General features: G+C 42.4%; 1 protein-coding gene across 3 annotated transcripts; it reads right to left on the bottom strand.

Annotated features, from left to right (window-relative positions):
- Positions 1–223: 223 nt before the first annotated feature.
- Positions 224–19,776, bottom strand: LOC139338932 (oxysterol-binding protein-related protein 1-like). Of its 3 annotated transcripts, XM_070974285.1 has the most exons (27): positions 19,653–19,776; positions 19,469–19,554; positions 19,311–19,385; positions 18,998–19,109; positions 18,826–18,911; positions 18,355–18,499; positions 18,116–18,183; positions 17,472–17,516; positions 17,152–17,225; positions 16,694–16,757; positions 16,431–16,532; positions 16,188–16,313; positions 15,990–16,068; positions 14,627–14,733; positions 9,256–9,424; positions 7,686–7,869; positions 5,191–5,266; positions 4,438–4,572; positions 4,220–4,317; positions 3,903–4,085; positions 3,704–3,811; positions 3,344–3,433; positions 2,519–2,645; positions 2,312–2,428; positions 2,104–2,227; positions 1,912–2,002; positions 224–1,481 (listed from the first exon to the last, which is right to left on the bottom strand). In XM_070974285.1, the coding sequence occupies exons 1-27, from the start codon at positions 19,774–19,776 to the stop codon at positions 1,379–1,381; spliced, it is 2,898 nt and encodes a 965-aa protein (XP_070830386.1). In that variant the 3' UTR covers positions 224–1,378. The 3 variants fall into 3 exon arrangements, with proteins under 3 accessions (XP_070830386.1, XP_070830387.1, XP_070830388.1); XM_070974286.1 differs by lacking the exons at positions 14,627–14,733; positions 15,990–16,068; positions 16,188–16,313; ... (9 more) ...; positions 19,469–19,554; positions 19,653–19,776 and adding an exon at positions 13,772–14,130; XM_070974287.1 differs by lacking the exons at positions 9,256–9,424; positions 14,627–14,733; positions 15,990–16,068; ... (10 more) ...; positions 19,469–19,554; positions 19,653–19,776 and adding an exon at positions 13,772–13,989.
- Between the last annotated feature and the right edge of the window lie 691 nt (positions 19,777–20,467).

The following is a 20,467-nucleotide window of genomic DNA, read 5'->3' as shown; positions in this document are numbered from 1 at the left end:
GTGTTATGGGAAAATTCTAACTACTGCCAAAAATGTTCAATCTGGATTTTTCTGATCCCCAAGGGATCCATGGATGAATCATGAAAAATGACATATGCATAATTTGGTGGTAAATCATTAAACAGGAAGGCAAAGACACATTTTATGTTTGGCTGCTGGGAGCACAGGACATGGCCCACAGTAAACAAGATATATGAATGCAAATCAGACAGAACCAAAGGAGTTCAATTAACATTAAGCTTTTATTTAGCAACAATAGAAATTCTGTTTTGATACCCAAAAGAGTGATAACAGAAAAAAACTAAAACTTGTAACAGCTATCCACAACATGAGAAAAGGAATATTCAGTGAAGTGCTCGACTGTGAAGGAGGTAAGGCTTGCATAGTTATAGTGATGCACATGCATTTATTGGGATGGTTAGATTTCAATTAGATCAACAGCAATAGGAATATAGCTAATTATCCTTTAACTATGGCAAGACCTTTACACACACACACACACACGCGCACACACACACACAAATCAGTAAGTGCAGAGCCAGTGTCTCTGCTTCAGTACAGTTAGAAGAAAGTGCTACTGTATCCACAGAGTCAGGTAGGCTTATGTGCAATGCTGTTAGTCATTATAAACACCTATACAGTACATAGTTCAGGACTTAATGATGTTTTAAACATTTATTTTATTGTGAAAAGTCTTATTGCTGGAGTTTGAGCCATGATTCTTGTCAGATGTGGTAACATTTCACTTGCCATCATCATCTTTGCAGAGAAACAGCGTGACGCAGATTTACAATCAATTGCAAATGAGCAGATATTGAACGCATCCAGTTAAACACTAATTATGTGCAACATTCATTGTACTAGAAAGTGAAAACGAGGCAAATGTTCCCAAAAGCTCCACTTTGCACTCCATTATAGTATGTATGCACAAGTAGAATAAGAGTTAATTAGGATGCATCTTGCACTCCGCTGTGGCTGTTTGAAGCTTCGTGTGTCTCTGCATCGAAGATGATGAGTAAAATGTTTTCATGACCAGCAGGAATTATGGACAGACTACCAACAACAAAACCAAGGTTGCTGTTCAAACACTCCATCTATCTAACATTATATAGAAATATCTCTAAAATACATTCTAGTTTTTCCAATACATGCCTATACCATACTCAAGTGGTCAAGGACCACAGTAAATAAGCAAATGAGAGTTTTGTGCTTTACTGTTCACACACACACATCTATTGAAGAATATACGCTTCTGGGTTCATTCAGTGCTTTACTGCCTTTGACTGCTTATAGACAATGATTGTTGTACAGCAGATGAAGTCCAAAGGTGGTAAAAGTAGATATCCATGTGTATGGTATTTGTGTGTATTTCTACTTATTAGTAGATGTCAGGCAGGTGGGTGTAGTTCCTGTCCCAGTAGCCTTTCAAGCAGAGCCAGTCCTGAGCTTTGTTGTGAGGGTTGGGTCCTTGCTGAAACCACCTGCAGTTTTAACAATGAGAGGATTTATTTAATAAGACTACAGCTTTTAACAGTGGTGACAGAGATAGACAAAAAAACACAGACAAAACAAAACACAAGCAAACAGCATGGCACTAGTCTTCCTGGTTCAAACCAATTATCCAGTATCAAACGTCTTCCTGAGTGACAGCGTCTCGACACATGCACTGAAGAACACACACTTGCAGTTGTGCATTTTGTCCTGAAGAGGGCGGTGTATTGCAACTTCACACGAGAGAAAACAACAGCAACAAGCAAAGCTTTGAATCAAACCTTGAGCCAAGTGCAGCATTCCTTCTCAAGTATAATAAAGAGGACGGCATCGTTGGTAACACAAGACAATAGGGAGGCAATTAGTAAAACAAATTAGCCATGGGGCAAAGGCTTTACATCATATTACTTAGAGACTAACCTTGTTTTCCATTCCTCTGTTGATTTGCTGCGGTTTTTCCGGGCCATCCTCTGCTTTTCCTCAAGTCTCTTCTTCTCTGCGCTTGCCAGATCTACAAAGAAGTGCATGGATGTAGAAATCTGTACATCACCAGAGACCGTATTTAAGCTAGTGTGGTATAATAGGAAGTAGAATCAAGGTCATACAAAGCACCTATATCTCCATTCTCCATGGCGCGGATGTCAGGTCTGAGGCGACTGTCCGTTGGGGGAATGACTCCCTCCATGCTCTTCTCCAGCTCATTTAGGTGCATGGCGAATGTGGAGAATGCATAGAACTGCCAGAGAGACAATGAAATTAGAACAAAATCTAAAAAACATTATACCTGAGTTTGAGTCTACCCCCTTCTGTCCCCTTGCACCTTGGCGGAGTTCTCGGGTCGAGGCGTTATCTTCCAGAGGAGCTCACTGCCTGGGATGACTTGGACCGTCTCAGCATCAGGTGGAGGCATCTCCTCTGGCTCCTCATCCACACTGCTCTGGGGCCACAGAGATACACACACTTCCATTTAACTTGGATCAAATGGAGACAGAACAAAGTTGACTTTGAAAGCAGTCGAACTGGATACCTGTTTGCTGCCTTTTTTTTCATCTGAATTCTTTTTGTCGGTCTTTTTGTGGGCATCAAAGGAAGCCGAGTCTACTGTGTATAAGCATTCGGTCCATTTGCCATATATTGCACAGAGCTTCTTTTTGCTGAAACCACAGAAACAAATGTAAAGTAAAGTAAAGTAAACACAGCTTTAGATACATCGTCAGTATCTGCGTTTCCATCCAAATGTATCGCAAATTTTGACGAGAAATTTTGCAGAAAAAAAAAAAAAGCAAATGAATGTGAGTTTCCATCCACTACTGGTGTGCGATTAGGAGTTTTTTCATCAAAACAAACAGTAGGTGGCGCCATTCCTCCTGTTAGAAAACCATTATGGCATTGCAGAAGAAGAAGATGCAACAACATTACGTAATTAGAGCAGAAGTCCAACCTCGAATGGTTAAAAAAATGTATTAATGAGAGGAAGGTTACATCAGATCTGTGTGGAACAGCTGCTTCCTCCTCTCACAGAGCAGAAACAGCTGAGCATGTGAGATAAATGTTCACCACCACAAACAAGTGTAAAAACCTTTTTTGTGAAATTGAGGTTTTTTTGAATTTCGCTGTTTCTATCAACCTCTTTTGATGCGATACGTCAAAATGCCCATAAAAATACGTTGGATTGAAACACAGCTACTGAGCGTTACTGTTCAGACAACACTGACGAGTAAAACTGATGATACGATGTGTAAATCTTATGTAACATATAAGCAAAGATAATGAGCAAATTTCCATTACTTTAAGGCAATATTAAAACATCAGATGAATAATGAAATTGTTGCCAATTAAAGGAAGACGATACCTTTTATCTAGAATGTATCCCTCCACTTTATGGAGCTCTTTTCCAAACAGGCCACAGGGCTTGAACATCATGCTGCATCTCTCTCCGGTCCTACCACAGAGTGACAGACTGTTTACTGATTCTCTTTCACTGTTCTCCTTCTGCTAGCTGAGGCTTTCAAACATTAATTATCCTGCTCTTCTATTCTAACGGCAACTGTCCCAGTTCTGCTCCCATGATCAATAAGCTGAATCTCAAAGTGGATCAACACTCGGCTACGGAGAGCAGAAAGAAAGACATTCATGCAAGTCTCTGTGCGCGCAGATGCACCAGGCGAGCACGCGTTTGCAGACAGCACAAAGAGAAAGGGATTTCTGTTACTTGTGATTGATTACTTCCACGCTGCCGTACTGCTCAATCCAAAGCTGACCAACAATGATATTGTGGACACAACAGGTGGGGTTTGTCCAGGTGTAGGCTTCATTATATCTGCAGAGACAAAGAAGCAAAAGGTAAAGACCAAAGTAAAAGAAGCTGACGCAAACCTCAAATGTGACTCACAAAGCAGTCTTGCACTCACTTGGGCAGCTCCAGTGTGATGACTCCCTTGGGCTCAGCTTCTATGCTCTTCCCCCAGAACTTGAGCTTGGGGTAGATGGAGCCATGGAAGATGAAATCGTCCTTGAGGCCCTCAGCTTGAAAGGCACTGACTGGAGGGTGATGGCTTACTTGCTCTGACACCCACCTAAAGCCCAAATCGTCTCTGATGGAGAAAAGGGAAGACGTTTGATGACGCGGGAAAGTACTAAAAAAATACATCTTCACTGAATGCAAAATGTTTTGCACATAGGTGTGCTCACGGAACACACTCGGGCATTTAATGGAGCGATGTCTTACCTGATGAGCTCATAGGTCTCACCCAGCAGTGGGTTGAAGGGTTTTCCAGTCCTCTCCCACTGCGATGCTACAGCTGACACAGCAAACGCTGCAACACACTACAGAGCATTGACTTATGATGACCAAATTACACGTAAGTAACTCAATGTTTCACACTGATAGAAAACAACTACTGAGTCTATGTTTTTGAAGAGAGTAAGCAAGTGCATTTGTGGTACCTTCATCCTCTCGACAGAGTCTGTGGTGGCATTGGCCTGGTGGATGAGGTAGGTGTGCTCCATGTATTCTGTTAACCGTTGGAGGAAACTCAGAGGCTCATTGAATATCACAGGCATGGCGATCTTTGACAACTCCTGAAAAAGATGTTGAGAAAGTGAGGGCAGACTGTTGCATAGGCAGACGATTGTGTGCATTTCTACTCTGAACTATCACGTTATCAGGTAACATCTAATTCATATAAATCAGTTTACTGACACGTGTTTAACACAGTTAAACAGGACTGGACAGGACTGTCCAATTCAAGGTCTTCTTGGGTGCTTGAGGTGTGGATTTATGTCTACTGTACTTTAGGTGTAGTCAGCAGGTTTACAATATAAGATAAAGATGGCTGCACTCTACAAAACATCTGATGCATACCCCATGTGTGTCTGTATGTATCTGTCTACCCCTTCTATCGTGCATGTAAGAATCATGAGCTACATTTAATTGGGGGATAAAACATTAACAGACATTATGAAATGTAATTAAATCCAGGCAGAGGTTGAGTGATGACTGAGATCCCTTAGGACTCCAACACACTGATACTAATGACTGTACTCTGACAGCCACTGAAGTTAAGGAGAATTGTACAAAAACTCATTTCTCACAATTAGTTTTAGCTTTAATTCAACAAACCTGCTTAAAAATAAGATCTCAATTCATGAAGTGGTTTGGAGCACAGCAAATAAAGGAGGAGGACTGTCTGTTCTCACCATGCCAATGCATTTTTTCAGGATACTCCAGATGCTGACGTCATTCCTGGAGAACATGGGAGCCGGCAGACACGTTCTGTGGGACAGCAGTGTAAAGAGAGGGAGAAACTCTGTCAACTACCACTGTCACTTCAGCATTTAACAAGCTGCGACTTTACTGATACACTCCTGAAACTGTTGTTTGTGCTTTGCCTCACACTTATGCACTGCTGCAATAAAATGCTATAAATTTACTTGACTTTATTCATTCTAGATGCATGTTCCCTCGCATTTTGCATTAATTTTCAATCCCTATTTCTATGTTCCTTCTGCAGTTCTATGGAACGGACTTGCATGAAATTTCTTTGTTGGAAAGCACTTTGAGTTGCAATTCTTGTACAAAGAGTTCTACACAAATAAAGTTTATTATTATTATTCCATTAACTACGAGAATTACATTAATGAATTGGTTTTCCATCAGTGCCCATATGTGCCATAATATCCATCTACTCTATTGAAGGGAGATCATTGGATGGTTTATTTTGTGTCAGGATTGTGCAATTTATAGCAGGCCAACGCTGTCACCTGAGGGCATGTGATCTCATCTCTTCCACACTCAAAATGATTTACTGCTCTAATATGGCACTGAGTGCAAATCCAATACCTTATCCAAGTATTGGGTAAAACACATTAAAACCATTATTTTGTCTAGTGCGTGCTGAGAGCTTGTACTACTTAAAAGCTGCAGAGCAGACAACATAGCTTGAACCACCATTTGGGAACAAAGTCATCCGACACCTGTAAGCTAATGAGACTGGTCAAGCCTCATGCAATACTCATGAATGGATGTACAACTGCATCTGTGTGTGCTGGTTTTCAAGAGTCCTTAAATTCTTATTTTTGCATATGAAGTTTGGACACAAAACACTTTCAAAAGATTATTACATCTGCACACCCTTTAGATGAATCATGACCAAACTTTCTCAGCCTTTGTGGCTAAATCTGGTCTGTGTTGTGAGGGAGTTATCTGCCAGCCTTGCTAACAACTGTAGTGTGGACTGTTTTACAGGTATGCTGGCTGGAGGCAGATGGTGCCCTTGTTAAAATTGAGTGCCGAGGCAACTATACAAATAAAAGCCATTACTTCAGCTAAATAAACAGAGAGGTGGGGGGTGGGGGTTTGCTCCGTTTGTAGGATGAGCGGTGCAGTGATGCATTGCAGACTATACTTCTGGCCCAGTTTGTGTTCCATCAGCCTCGGCCCAAAAATGTATGTTTACATAGAGGATTTCTTTGCTTGGATTACTCCAGAAACTGAAACGAGACAATGGGGTTTTTCTATTTTCTACGGCTCAATATTACTGCACTTGTACATGTCTGATGGTTCATGGGACTTGTAGTTTTTGGTTGTGTTCAGCAGAGGCTACTGAAACACAAGCCAACCTGGAAGTGAGGCAGGATTTTCCATACACGTGAACGTGCCACATCAGTACTTCTCATAGCCAACGCTGTCTACGGTTGAGCTGTATCACTCTTCAAATCACTATTATTACATGCATGAAAATACATAGCTACACTACTGTATATGTGCGTCCTTAAGCCAAGGATTATTTTGATGTTTTTTGGAGAATTTATTGAATGTTGTTGTCACAGAAAGGTAAAGATTGAGGGAAATGTTCAATCTACAGCAGGCAACCAGGGACAAATGTATGTCTGAATGACAGGACTAATTCCAAATAAACAGACCACCTCATAAATCTTTAATGTACAACACACACACACACACACACACACACACACACACACACACACACACACACACACACACACACACACACACACACACACACACACACACACACACACACACACACACACACACACACACACACACACACACACACAAAGCTAGCCAGCCAGCCAGTCCCTTTTCTTCCAACTTCTACTCTGAGCCAGCACATGCTAAATTATTCATGGGTCACTTGTTGGATTAAGGAAGAGAGGCCAAGCCAGAATCAGCATCCACGAAAAATGAAAGAGACTGTCAAATCTTCACGAAACCGCTACCCCAACCGCCGCCACCAGACACCAAGCGCTACGTTGGTTGTTCGCTTGGAGAGTTGGATTTGTCACAAACAAAACAGGCTATTCTCTGTGGATTGGGCACTCAAACAAAAAACACCTGATGACATAAAAAGGGCCGGAGTGGAAAGGTGGTATCCCATTACAGCAGCTCTGCCATTTACTGTCCTATCCTTTTGCTGATTGAGGTCTGCAACCCGCCATCATCAGACATGCATACTAAAAAGTCACATTTACAGTATGTATTGAAGTTTCCAGTCATATTCTATTGATTCCTGTGACCAGCTGTGATAAGTATCTTAAACAAAGCACATGCTAAATGAATAGGTTGTCTGGGGAGCACTCGGCATGGCCAACATCCCAGTTCCACTCGTCTCTTTCCCATCATTTAAACCAGTAAACAAGCATGACATCATAACTGGAGCGTGTCCCACCTGTGCTTCTTGACTCCATTGTACTGCGCTGGTTGGTTGCCATGGTCACCCTCTCCTGACATTCCGGTAGGCCCCCTGAGCACGCTGGGATGGCTGAGAAGGGGGGTGTCTCTCCCCTCGTCCTCTTCACAGGAGTGACTGGCCACAGACAGGAAGCCGCTCACAGAGAGCTCCGACTCCGACTCTGTGGGATGATGAGAGGGGGCAGATGCCAGGTCATGCCAAGTGTGCTGGCTCAACACTCACGCATACGTACAGGCTCGGAAAAGCCGCAGCCTGAACAAGTGCACTGTCTGCAAATAAGCACTTGTGTGCTCGAGTTCCTCTCCAACCTCCCCCTCCCTGCTGCCAGCCAAACCCCACCTGAGGATTGTGTTCCAATGAGAGGCCACACAGAGGCTTCATTTCCTCCGACATTGTTTGCTCTGCACTTGCTGGATGCTACTCCTCCCACTATCCAGCACTGTCAGTGCAGTACAGGTACTGTCACACACACAAAGGGAGGGAGAATAGTGTGGTATTTGTATATGCTAGTCTGAGTGCTTATTGTGAGTCCACGTAGTTGTACACTGAATAATGTGTTGAAGAAATTTAAGTTTCAGTTGTACCAAACGTACTGCGTTTAAGGAGCAGCACATACAAAACAGCTTCATAAAGATAAAAACAAAAACACGTGACTGGGTTTTACACACTCAGCCCGGCATGTGATTCTCATATGTATGCCGAGCACAGCTGAGAGTCTACGGGCAGAGTGTCTCTGGCTAGTAGATAACTCAGGGCTATCAATGAATAATGCAGTGATTCCTAAGAAACATTGGTCCACAGTGCACAAACATTTTGTAGAATGAAGTCTACTGTACATAATCACCATGGCGAGGCTTTTGGGTTATAGGATGGAGCAAACTTTCTACGATCCATTTCACCAGAGACAACACTGTGCATGGTAAACGTACAGCGCAGTAAACACTGTCAGATAATCAGCTTTAACTGCTGATGAATAGCCCTTGAAAAACTGAAGCTGAAACAGTGTCCGGCTAATCACTATCTCATTTCCCATGAGTGCCACTGGGTACACACACACACACTGTGGAGTTTTGGTGTAAACAAAGAAACATTTATTCAGTGTTCACTTAAAATGTATTGTCTTTATGCTGGAGGCCTGACAAACTTGTTAAATATCCTCCTCATAAAACATTTTTAAAGTTTAAAAATTCCACATTGTTTACATCCATGTTTGCGAGCTTGCCCTCCTCTCAGCAGCAGGAATGTGCGTCGGTATTGCCTGCAGGCTGGTGCATGTGCATGATACAAACACAACGGGGACCCACTTGTAAAAGCATTGCTCTATAGGGCTACTAGAGATTAAAAAAAAAACAAAAAAAACAACCCACGAGACACCTTTAAGAAAAGCTATAAAAGATGCTTCAGAAAATGCTTTATAATTTATGACCTGGCCAAGACACTGCATGAAGAACAAGATGTACTATAATGGTGTACTGATCTCAAGTAACCCCAGTGAGATATTAACTCTTTGATTATTTCACTAACTGTCCGCCTGGGGGCTGCTAACCTGACACAGCGTCATAGAAGTCATCTTCAGTGAGGGTAGTGAAGGTAGACGACCTCCTGCTCTTACACAGGGTCTGCTTGAGTTCGTGGTGCTCGGTTGCTAATGTCTGCAGAGCTTCTGTCAGAGCTTTGTTCTTCTCCACCTCCTGCTCTAACTTCAGACTCCACACCTGCAAATACAGGAGCAGACAATGCACAGACACCAGAGAAATGAATACAGTATGCTCATTTCTATTTTGAGCCAACATGCGTACAGTACAGACAGTATTGCTGGCAAACTTGTGATTGACTGATGGTTTGATTGAAGTGAAGGTATTGATCTGGTTTTGTTGCTGTCACAGTGTGCGCGTCTTTGTGGTCCTGATGGCAGGTCATTGTTCTAACCCTGCCCACAGATCTGGTTTCCTCCAGTCGGAACCGAACACCCCAGTCTCAGAGAGCTCTGTAGACCAGGATTGAGTGTCCCTCCACAGCAACCTGAGCCAGGCCACAGTGGGACAGACCAGATCAGTGTTTCCAATTGTCTAACGCTGCGGTTTCTGCGTCCTTTACTGACAAAACACAAGACAGGCAACTAAACAAAAAATCCGCACGTGCTACCAAAAAATATATGGAGAAATAACACACTTTTCCTAAAAAAAGCAAAACCTTAAAAAACAACAAGCATGTTTAAGTATCATAAACAGGCCAAAAAAGCAATGACAGCGCACTGATAAAAAAAACAAAACAAAAAAACAGAGCTTTACTTCCATGATTTAGAAGAACACTCAGAGTCACCTTGAGGAAGGCAGCGGAGTCTGAGAGACAGAGGAGCTTTAAATCACACCTTAAATCTGAGACTGCAAAGCAGACCAGTGTCCTCTATTGAAGATGAAAAGTTCATCCTCATCTCTTACACCGCCTGAAGAATGATCAACTGTGTGCACACAAAGAAACACCTGTCATCACATCTGCTGATGTGCTCAAGGTGGGCTATAATTCACGCCTATAACCAAGTAAGTTTAATGACATTTTATGTGATTGAGGTCGAAAGTTGTTCTGATGGAATTCTACACCAAGATGTCCACAACCGTTAATGTGAAATACACTCTTGTGCCTGTCATTTTGATTAAACAGTGCTCATTTCGACAAGACTTTCATAAGACAATACAGTATATAGGTCAGTGAATCCAACTTCACACCAGGAACATAAACTGCGTCAGATTCTTGTGTGGTGCAGCCACATGATGGATGAGGCAGTGAAAACACTGAGTGACATATTAACCTATTGGCTGATTTGTTTTTTCTGATCAGCAAACTTCAAGGCTGCCGATCCAGCCATTTTTAATGAATATTGATTGATTGTAATCCATAAACACTTGATTGGAGCAACCCTAATACCAGCTATGGGTTTATTCTCTTAATAAAATGGCAGAAAATGGTTGGGGGGGGGGGGGACTTTCATTACACATATAGTACAGAAAGGTGAGAATGACTCACATGCAACAATATGCAGATGCTAACTCTGCAGAGAACATTAACACTTAAAGCTGCATTAAGTTTATCTGAACCGAAGCATTTATGACCTTGCCACATACCACTTTCTACAAATGCACACATCTGATGTCACCAAAACACCCACAAACAAAGTTTGTTCGCAATCAAATGTTATTCGTGGTCACTTTATATACACCAATATCTTTGTATACTTGAGAAACAGACAAAACACTGAAAAAAGCGTCATTCGCATACAGTTCAACAGTCTGACACCGAGAGTCAACGACAAACTTCACACTTTTGCTCTTGCTGTCATCACACTTGTTGTATTTTCTGTTCAGCCCCTTCAGGTCATGTTCTTTGTAGAAACAGAAACGCAGTACCATTGTAGATGTGCAGATTCTGTTCCTTCCAGAAGAAGAAAGAGTCACATTTCTGAGCAAGTTAATTGACCTTGAACATGCTTCCAATTAACAACAGCAAGAACACACTGGGGCACTGGCTATGAAGACCCCGTTTGACATATGTGTGTCCAGAAGATTGTCCTTTCAAGACTCTTTTTGAATGTATGGTGTAAGGTAAATGAGCACGCTGTGTAGGAGCCTGTGTTAACACTCCCTGTCCCAGGCACTTGGCTTAAGAGCCCATCCAGGGACAGAACACTTCGTTGTGTAACTATCCCAGCCAGCTCTTTTGCTCTCACTGCACCCTCTCGCCTGAGCACAAACAGCGCTATTTTAAGCCCTGCTGAGGCTGTGTGCAGTAGCTGTTGCTGAAACCTGGGAGGGAAGCTTCTCCTTGGCCAACACCCCAAAGGGTAGAGCTTTTACTTTGTTCTAAAATCTGTTTCCTCTGCTGAAGGGGAAGCAAATCTCAGAGGCACATTTATTCTAGCTCTATACAGTACTCTGTACCTACGCCAAACAGCACATAATTGCGATGGCTGGGGGCTAAGCGGCTAAAAAATGATGTCATTTGAGGGTAATGCAGGTACAGGTGCAGAAAAGCCATGCAGTAAACAAATACATAGAAATACTACTTGGCTAAAAGGTCAGAATCCAGATGATAAGGCTGAGTATACACCATCTCCTCTCAAACAGATATCGTATGACCCAACAAACAAGGAGGTCAGCGCGGGGACCGAAAAGAACATTCAGCTGAGTCCAGTGAAGTCTCTCTAGGGTGTGAGAGGACAGTCAGTAGGTCAGTTAAACACGTGACTATGGTTGAAGCAACGGCCAAACGCTACTTCGTATTCACTCCAATCTTCAAGGGTTTGAAGGACAATCTGCTGTCTTACAGTCTGTTGAAGGAAAAATTAAAGAAAAAAAAAGGTACTGTCCTGCCATTCTCCTGTCTTCAGAGCAATACAGACTGACAGATCTGCTTAACTGCATGTCCCCACTAAGTGGTTTCATGCTGTAAGCCTCCATTTGTTTTCTTGACAGGTGTGGAAGCCCGCTGCCTCGGTTGGGCTTATACAAATCTGTGTGTGTTACTGCCACAAGCTCCACTGGAGTTCCTGCCCAGGACTGTCAATCTGCAGCTCAATCTTTATGACGATGTTTTTTGGGAAGAAGCAAAGTTGGCAGCACAAATCTCTGCGCTTTCAATGCCGTGTAGTCACCAACCGGTCGTACTGTGAACTGCGTGTACGGTGTAAATGTGGCACTTACACTGGCACACTTTAGTTCTGCAGCAGCTGCTGAAATGGGTCAGACCACATACTCTGCTGAAGGGTAACACTGTAATGGCTGCACAATTATTACACATCTGCTTGAATGTCAAAGCACAATTACATCAGCATGCGCCTACTGTATTTGTAGGAAACAAATGTGCAAATGGCAGCAAATAGAAGCATCTGGAGTGAGACAATGGGAATGCGGGATTAGAGTTAATACTGCCTAATACAGCCAATCTCAGCAGTGTAGTAGAGAAATGTAATCCAGTTAGTACATGTAGTGGAACCATCTTAATATGAGACCAGTGCATGCAGTTTGCTTGTTATGACATGTTCCTCTTATTATAGCATCTGGTCGTCAGAAATGAATTCAGTGTCTGATGTTATGTTGCTTTCAATGCTTCTTCGGTGACGAGACTACAATGAATGTTCTCTGCCTCCCTGTGATAACAACACTGGGTTATTCCTTGTGACAGGACAGCAGCTGTGGCCAGTTCATACGAAGTTAATGTGATTGGGCAATGTACATATCACTGAGTAAACATGCTGCATTTGGCAATGTTGTGCAGCATTATATCCAACTAACTTCCAAAGAAGAGTTTTACTGGATCTGATGAGGAATTAATTCAGTTATCTTTACCTCATTACACAAAACCACACACATGTAGACAGGAATCATTATCTGTATGCAAGTTAAATATAATCTTAATCCCTGCTTTGCAAAAGGTGTAACAAAAGACAGCTGTAGTACATAACATACATCAGCGGACATAGTCTCAGCATTTCAGTGTGCCATTTTGACAGAGTGCCAATTGAAAATGAATTGGTAATTGACACAAGGTCTTAATTTGAGTGGCACATTGCAGTGAATCACAGCAGAACAACTGATGTGTGCAAATGGTTAAACCCACAATCTTCGTCTGAGAAGCCTGACTTTAAGTATTACCATACCAATAACTCCTCAATGCAATTTAATCTATCCCTTCCCATGCTCTTATTTTGACAGAATTCATTACAATATAAATTGATCTCATTAAAAAGATGCAATGAGCAGTGTAGCATCCAGTACCACTTCAAACATGCTCAATTTCACACTCTAAATCCAGATAATTAAATCCATGGGAATGACCTCCGCATATTGATGAATAGCTTTCGCCTATGCCAACGCTTCAGACCAGCCCTCACATCTACAACACACTAAAACCATCAGACTGAATCTCATCTCTGCCAAACTTCAAACACCTCACGAAGTCATCAGGGAACAGCACACTGCAAACAGAGCCAGGCTATTTAGCTAATTCTAAAAAAAAAACCAAACGATGAGATAAAGACGATACAAGAACAAGTGTTTGGCTTGTACCTGTGCGGATACTGGATGAGAGTGCCTCCACTGTCTCTTCTTCTTCCTGTGCTCAGATGCTCTGGCATGTGGAAGTGTGCCTGCGAGCGTGTATTATCACTGTGTGAGGGTGAATGCATGTATCTCCAGCTGAGCCTGTGAATATGCACGCGCTTCAGTTCCCTCGCTCAATGCACAGCCTTTCCCTAGAGCGGGAGAGTGTGGGTCCAAGTCCAAGGGTGTCTCAGTGTGTGTGTGTATGTGTGTGTGTGTGTGTGTCTACACTGATCTGCAAGCTGAATGCAGACCTAAGCATAAAAGCGGATCTTGCCTGTGTCCTTCCTACAGACGTGCCAGTGATTACCACACGGTTCCACTGCTCCCCCAAGGGCACGGCATAGCCACTGGGATAGGTGAACAGGGACAGACACACACACGCGTACACACACACACCTCAGACCTGATTGGAATAAGGAAGCTAACGTAAAGGGGAGGGGCTTGAGGATTTCACAATCATTCAATATGATTTATTCAGCCAATAGGAGCACAGCACATGGGTAAAGGTATGGGAGTCAATGAAATGACGATTCATACATGCTCAGTGGGCAGCAGCTAACTAGCTTCCAAAACTATTACATCAAGTACAATTTGTTATGCATCACAAGGCCAAGACTGTTTCACAACTATAGCAAAGATTACAGTGATACAGTCTATTCACTGGACAGATCACTGTAACGTTTTTATGACTCTGCATTTAATTATGTGTGAAGAATGGTATGATGTGGATAATGTAGCCCAAATCCCAAAGTCAGCTGTGCGTTTGTTGGTTTACGTGCTCATAAGGGCTTGATTAAGACGGTGAAGATGCTTCCCTACCTCCTCTTGCTTTGACAGCAGTTCAAGGCACAGATGGAGAGCTGCACAGGTTTCACTGGAGAGCTCACTGGTCTCTTTGGCTTTCAGTAACAGAGGGGCAGCCAATGCTTCCGGAAGAAAAAAAAAATTATGAATTTGGCTTCAACTAACAGCTATTTTTAATCATGATTAATCTGTTGATGATTGTTATGACTCATAAATTAACCATTTAGTCAATAAAATGTCAGAAAATAATGAAAGGGTTCCCATCCCAAAGTGAACCCACGGTGATGTTTTCAAATTGTCTGAACAACAGAACAAAACAATTGTTATGATTGTTATGATTTACTGCATTTGTTTAGTGTATCCTGGATGCTGTGTGTCATCCTGGGCACAAGAGGGTGTGTGTGTGTGTGTGTGTGTGTGTGTGTGTGTGTGTGTGTGTGTGTGTGTGTGTGTGTGTGTGTGCTCTGCTCTCTCTGCCCTTATTACAGGTGGGGAGGCGTGATTGGCCGGTGCTGCTATTTAAGGGGGGGGGGTCGGTGGACCGTCTCCCTCTCCTGCTTCACCTTCCGCTTCCAACAGAGGGCCGTGTCAGATGGTGTTGTTACCGCTGTGGTCGGTGGCTGAGCTTGTGTGTGTTCGTCAATTATTCTTTCTATTATTGTAAATACTATTAATATTCTATTATTATTATTATTATCCTAACGAGGTGAGACGGATAGTAGCTGTAGGGGAGGGAAGCCGTTTATGTTTACTTGATTTTTCTCCTGTTTTGGTTAGGGAGGATTAGAGTTTTGTAATTTATTTTATTTTATTTCGGACAGGTAAGATTCAACAAAAATGGAAGTCTTTTGTTTGTTATGTTGGCCATGCCCTCCCCGACACCATTGCTACCTGAGTTAATAAATAAAAAACCTTGTTAGAGTTCAGAAAGTTGTGACCGGCCTTTTCTTGGGAGCTGGGAGGAAGAGGGGAGCCCTTTTGTGTTGTGTCCTGGTTCCCCTAGCCTGGGGCATAACACAATGCACACCTTAAAGATTTGCAGTGTAGCTCATTAGATTATTTCAATTAAATACTTTTTATCGGTCAAGAGATGTACTCTCCAGAACTTAACAATAAAAACCAATGATTTAACAAAAATCTGAAAAATCGTATGTAGCTGAGATGTTTTTTTGCCTTATCCCGTTCTTTATTTTTAACTCCATTCGACCCTTCAGATTTACCCTGAGGGATCCTGACCCCCAGGTTGGGAAACACAGAGCTAGGATTATGCATGTCTATCAAAGATGCTTGCAATGAATTTTCTATCCATTGACTATTGATTGACATTTACTGCTCTGGATTAACTACACGCATATGTGACCAATTCCAGGACTCTCACCACAGTTCTCCTCATTCTTCACCATCGATAGAAATATTGACACTTCACTGTCCAATTTCTGCTGTAAAGCGCTGGCTGCCTGCAAGAGCACAGGACAAGAGAGACACTTAAACACTGGACTCCTCCTCCCTCAATAGCACTTAGTCTCTGCTATCAGCTATTAATACAATTATTAAAAGGGTCTGAACTTAATTTTACCTGAAGGACTTGTGGCAGATTCCTCACTGCTGCGCCACCGTCACCGTCTGCATCGTCGATAATCTTTTCCTGGGTGCAGTGGCGAGTGCTATAAGACGAATGTGCCTCGAAAGCATCCAACCATTTCTAAGTGGACAAATATCAGAGAGATTTATAACGTTGTCCAGCCCTGTAGGTAGACTTAGACAAATCAGTCAGGAGGTGGGGGTATAGCAACAGCATAGAAGGTGAATCTCATCTCACTTTTCTTGTTGCCATTGAATGTGTCTTTGAGGGGACCTTAAAATAATGTACAGAGTCATCAAAGCACCTGAGCATGAAGAAGCAATGATCCCATGGTTTGACCTACAATGACAAAACGAAATTACACAGTCACGCTTGCGGCACTAGATGTCGAACACCATTGTGTGCAAGTGCAATGTGACCCAAACTGAAACCTTTAGAGTGAGCATCCTTGTTTAATCATGAAGGCTGATCACAATGAGTGTATAAACTCTGCCACCTACCATGCAGTAGGCTTGTGTTAGAGACTTAGAGCCTTGTTTTCGGACACCAGCCAGTGCATCAGCCCTAGAAAGAGAAACAGATGAGAGAGCACATAGACAAACGCATTATGACATGGCATCAGACTCTAGACACACTCTGTAAAAAAAAAAAAAAAAAAAAACTCACAGCAGTAATCTACCTACAGTAAAGATGTAGTCACTGTTCAAAGTTCCAGTCTTCACTGCAGGCTTGGTAACTACTGATGCCTCCATCTCTAATGAGGCATTATTTGGAGGAAACGCTTTCATTTCAGCCACTGCAGGTAACAAAGCATTGTCTGTTTTTTTACACAGTGAACCAAGGATGATGAGTAGCAAGAGAGAAACATCTACCATGGCAACAGCATAAACACAGATTATAAATACTACCTACACTTTTCCTAGCTGAAGAAAACTGCATACATATAAAGTTATCTTACTGTCTGTGGTACCAGGAGAGAGTTCCATCTTCAAGCACCACCCAGTGGGATCGCCAACCAAGAAAGCGTGAACTCTGCCAGTGACACATGAAGTCAACGACAGATACGCGATGCGCCAAAGGTAAATCACGTAAATGTATGAATATATCATATGTGGATGGAGAGAAAAAAAAAATACTATTATAGTCTGATGGGACTTTTTGAAACTGTATGTTGAGTGACAGGGAAAAAGTCAAGTCTATATCATCAAATGTGGAGGAGTCAAACACATTGCCTGACATATTAAGTGTGGAAACGAATACACTTCAACATCTGGGTACCTTCCACAGAGGGCCTTCAATCTTCTGCACCCCACCGCTCACATCCTTTGTGGGAAAAAACAATAGTTCTTTGACTTGTGTGCAGACACAACCTGATCGACAGCTTTCAAGAGTTTTTGGTGAGATGAGAAACACTGAGCTTAGTTTGGTATTACGCTAAAAACCTGTAGTTTCAGAGGTAAATATACATTTCTAATTTACTTAACAGCTTAGTGTTAGGCCTTTTTTTATTTCCAGCATGACTATGCAACACTGCACTGAAGCTGTGCCAGGCTCATCAGACTGCTGACTTGCAAGATTTTACTCCACAGTCACCAGACCTTAAGTGAAAATGTATAGACATGTGTGAAAAGGGAGCGTGCAGAAAGTACTGGGCACCCAGATTTAGGCCCAGTGCAGGACAGCAGAGTCCACTTTTTCCTAAAAAGAAGAAAATGCAAACAACTCATCTGTGATTAAGGTGGTAGAATTAAGTAAAAAAAGGTATTTGCTTTGTTTAAGAAATTGTTATATCTTCTAGGAAACATGAGACCAGAGGATCACTAAAATAATCAGAAATCATCCTCCATGGAGCATGACTCAAATACCAAATTTAACAAGTGTTTAATGACTAGAGTGATTAAAAACTGCTCATCTGCCCTTACCTTGTTCTGATACGCCGCTAGAATCAGTCTCAGTTCATCACTGCGGGCCAGATCTAATGCTGTCTGCTCTGCAACACAATTATCATGCAAAACTAGTTGAATGTACTGCAGTGTTTACAAAAATGAGTATTCTTTGAAAACAAATTGTGACGCACTCTAAAACATCCACTGAAAAATATTACTGCACTGATGATATAGTCAGAATAGTAAGAGGTGATGTTTAAAGTTAAGTGATATACCATTTCTGTTCTTAATACTGGGGCTGGCTCCAGACTTGAGCAGCTTTATAACGCACTGCTTCTGCCCTCTGTAGGCTGCACAGTGCAAGGGCGTGTTCCCCACCGGATCCCTGCAGTGAATATCTGGAGCTTCTTTTCCACTGAGCTGAAGATCAGAAGACAGGGGGAATGACAGAAAACTTAAAAAAAAGCAGAAGACAATGACAGTTACCTTTTTTTTTTTTTTACACATCGAGCCACCTGAAGACAGTAACAGCACACAGAAACGCTTTTCAAAGATCTGCTCTGGTCTGCTAAAACGGTCAGGTCACCAAGACACAGGGACTTGTTATTTTGTTTGTGGCTGTCTGACTGTAATCCTGCAGTTTGTTCATTTTCACAATCTCAGAGATGGTGGAACCCATGAAAAGCACAGATGCTGTCAAAGTGTAATATAGTCTCCTAAAGCTCTTAGAAAGGACAGAGACTGACCATCTTGGACAGAGTGGAGATGTCCCCCTCCCTGGCCGCTTCCAGAAGCTTCTCCTCCCGCCGCCTTGTCTCTCTTCTCTCTGCAGCTGCACAAAGCAAACACTGTTTGAGAACAAGGGCAACGGATCTACAGTAATGAGAAGAAGAAATACACGCTAACATCATTTCATACCCTCCAGCATTGTAATAATTTCATCATCTTCTGTGACATCTTTAGGGATTTGAGCTATTCCATTGATTATGTTGGAGCAGGCATCATACCGCAGCAGCAACAGAACAATCTCCTTAAGGTTCAAAGGCAAAGACAAAAATCTGACCATCACTTGTCATCACTCAAAAGCTCCAAAGGAGGGGGGAAGAGAAAAGTCTGTGACTCCATCTGAAATTAGGTTTACTGAGAAAAAGGTATATCAAAAGTTTCCACGCAACAGGCCCTCTTATAATGCTATGTGAGCTGAGAGGGGACTGTGCTTTTCATGTCTTACCTTTCTCTCAGTGTAGGCTGCTTTGTGTAGAGGAGTGTCACCCATGTTGTTCTGCAAATTTGCATCAGCACCTGCCTGCAAATGTGGTCCATGAGCTAAATTTCACATATGTGCAAATATGCCCCGGACATTACATGCAGAGCAGCATCAGCTCTTACCTTCAGTAACTCCTCCACAACATCCCTGTGTCCAAAATAAGAGGCCAGATGGAGGGGTGTCCATCCTGGACTGACTTTAGACCTGGCTACAGCGACAGACACCGACATTAACACCACTCTCCTGCTGCTACAGTAGCTACCTGAAGTCATGCTAGCCGCGTATTAGCATCTACTTTTCACTTACACCTGCAGTTGATGTTGAGAGAGCTGCTTTGGTCCATCCTCGACTGAAGGAGCCTCTGAACATGGGAACAGCTGCCCGCTTTAGCATAAAGGAGAAGCTGATCTTCAAGTGTGTCTGCCTCCATCTCCACTCACTTCCTTTGATAACTTTAAATCCCAGTCAAAGATATTAGTGGCACAACGCTAAGTGTTAGACAGACGTAAATACAACCATTGAAAGCGCACGAGAAAAATAAGTCTTTAGAGACTAATTTAAATGTTTTGTAACCTTAAGTCGGTCAGACAGTTTATTTAGCTAACCTGTTTACTTCCTTTTAGCTTGAGTGTGGAGTTGATACTGCTTTTAACGCGTAAAAACACAACGTTCAGATATGGGGCTAATTTACTTGAAAGCTAGCTAGCTAACTAGATTATCTTGTCAGCTACTGTTAGCTAAAATGAGATAACAGCTTCAGACTTACAGATAATAACTTTAAATCTTTTAATTCACCCAACTTTCGCAGACATTGGTCTAGATAAGACAGAGCTGAGAGACCAAAAAGACTTCGCAGGCGCAGCAGAAATTTGAGCATGTAAATCAGCTGACAGCCGTCGGTGTTCGTCATGTGACCACGCCGCTGATGAACAGGTGTGCGCAGGGACGTCCTGCTGTGTGATCCCCGGCCACCCCTCAAATGATTCTGCCTCTCCCAACCGTCAAACGAACTCACATGTACTTACAAGCTCCAAGCTACTTCCGGGTATTTATTTATTTATGTTTTTTTTTTTTTTTTTTTTTAAACCTTCTTCAACTGCGGACTTTTAAGAGTCAACATC

The sequence above is a fragment of the Chaetodon trifascialis genome, chromosome 11 (genome assembly GCF_039877785.1).
Source record: "Chaetodon trifascialis isolate fChaTrf1 chromosome 11, fChaTrf1.hap1, whole genome shotgun sequence".
NCBI lineage: Eukaryota > Metazoa > Chordata > Actinopteri > Chaetodontiformes > Chaetodontidae > Chaetodon > Chaetodon trifascialis.
This window is presented reverse-complemented; position numbering and strand designations above follow the sequence as displayed.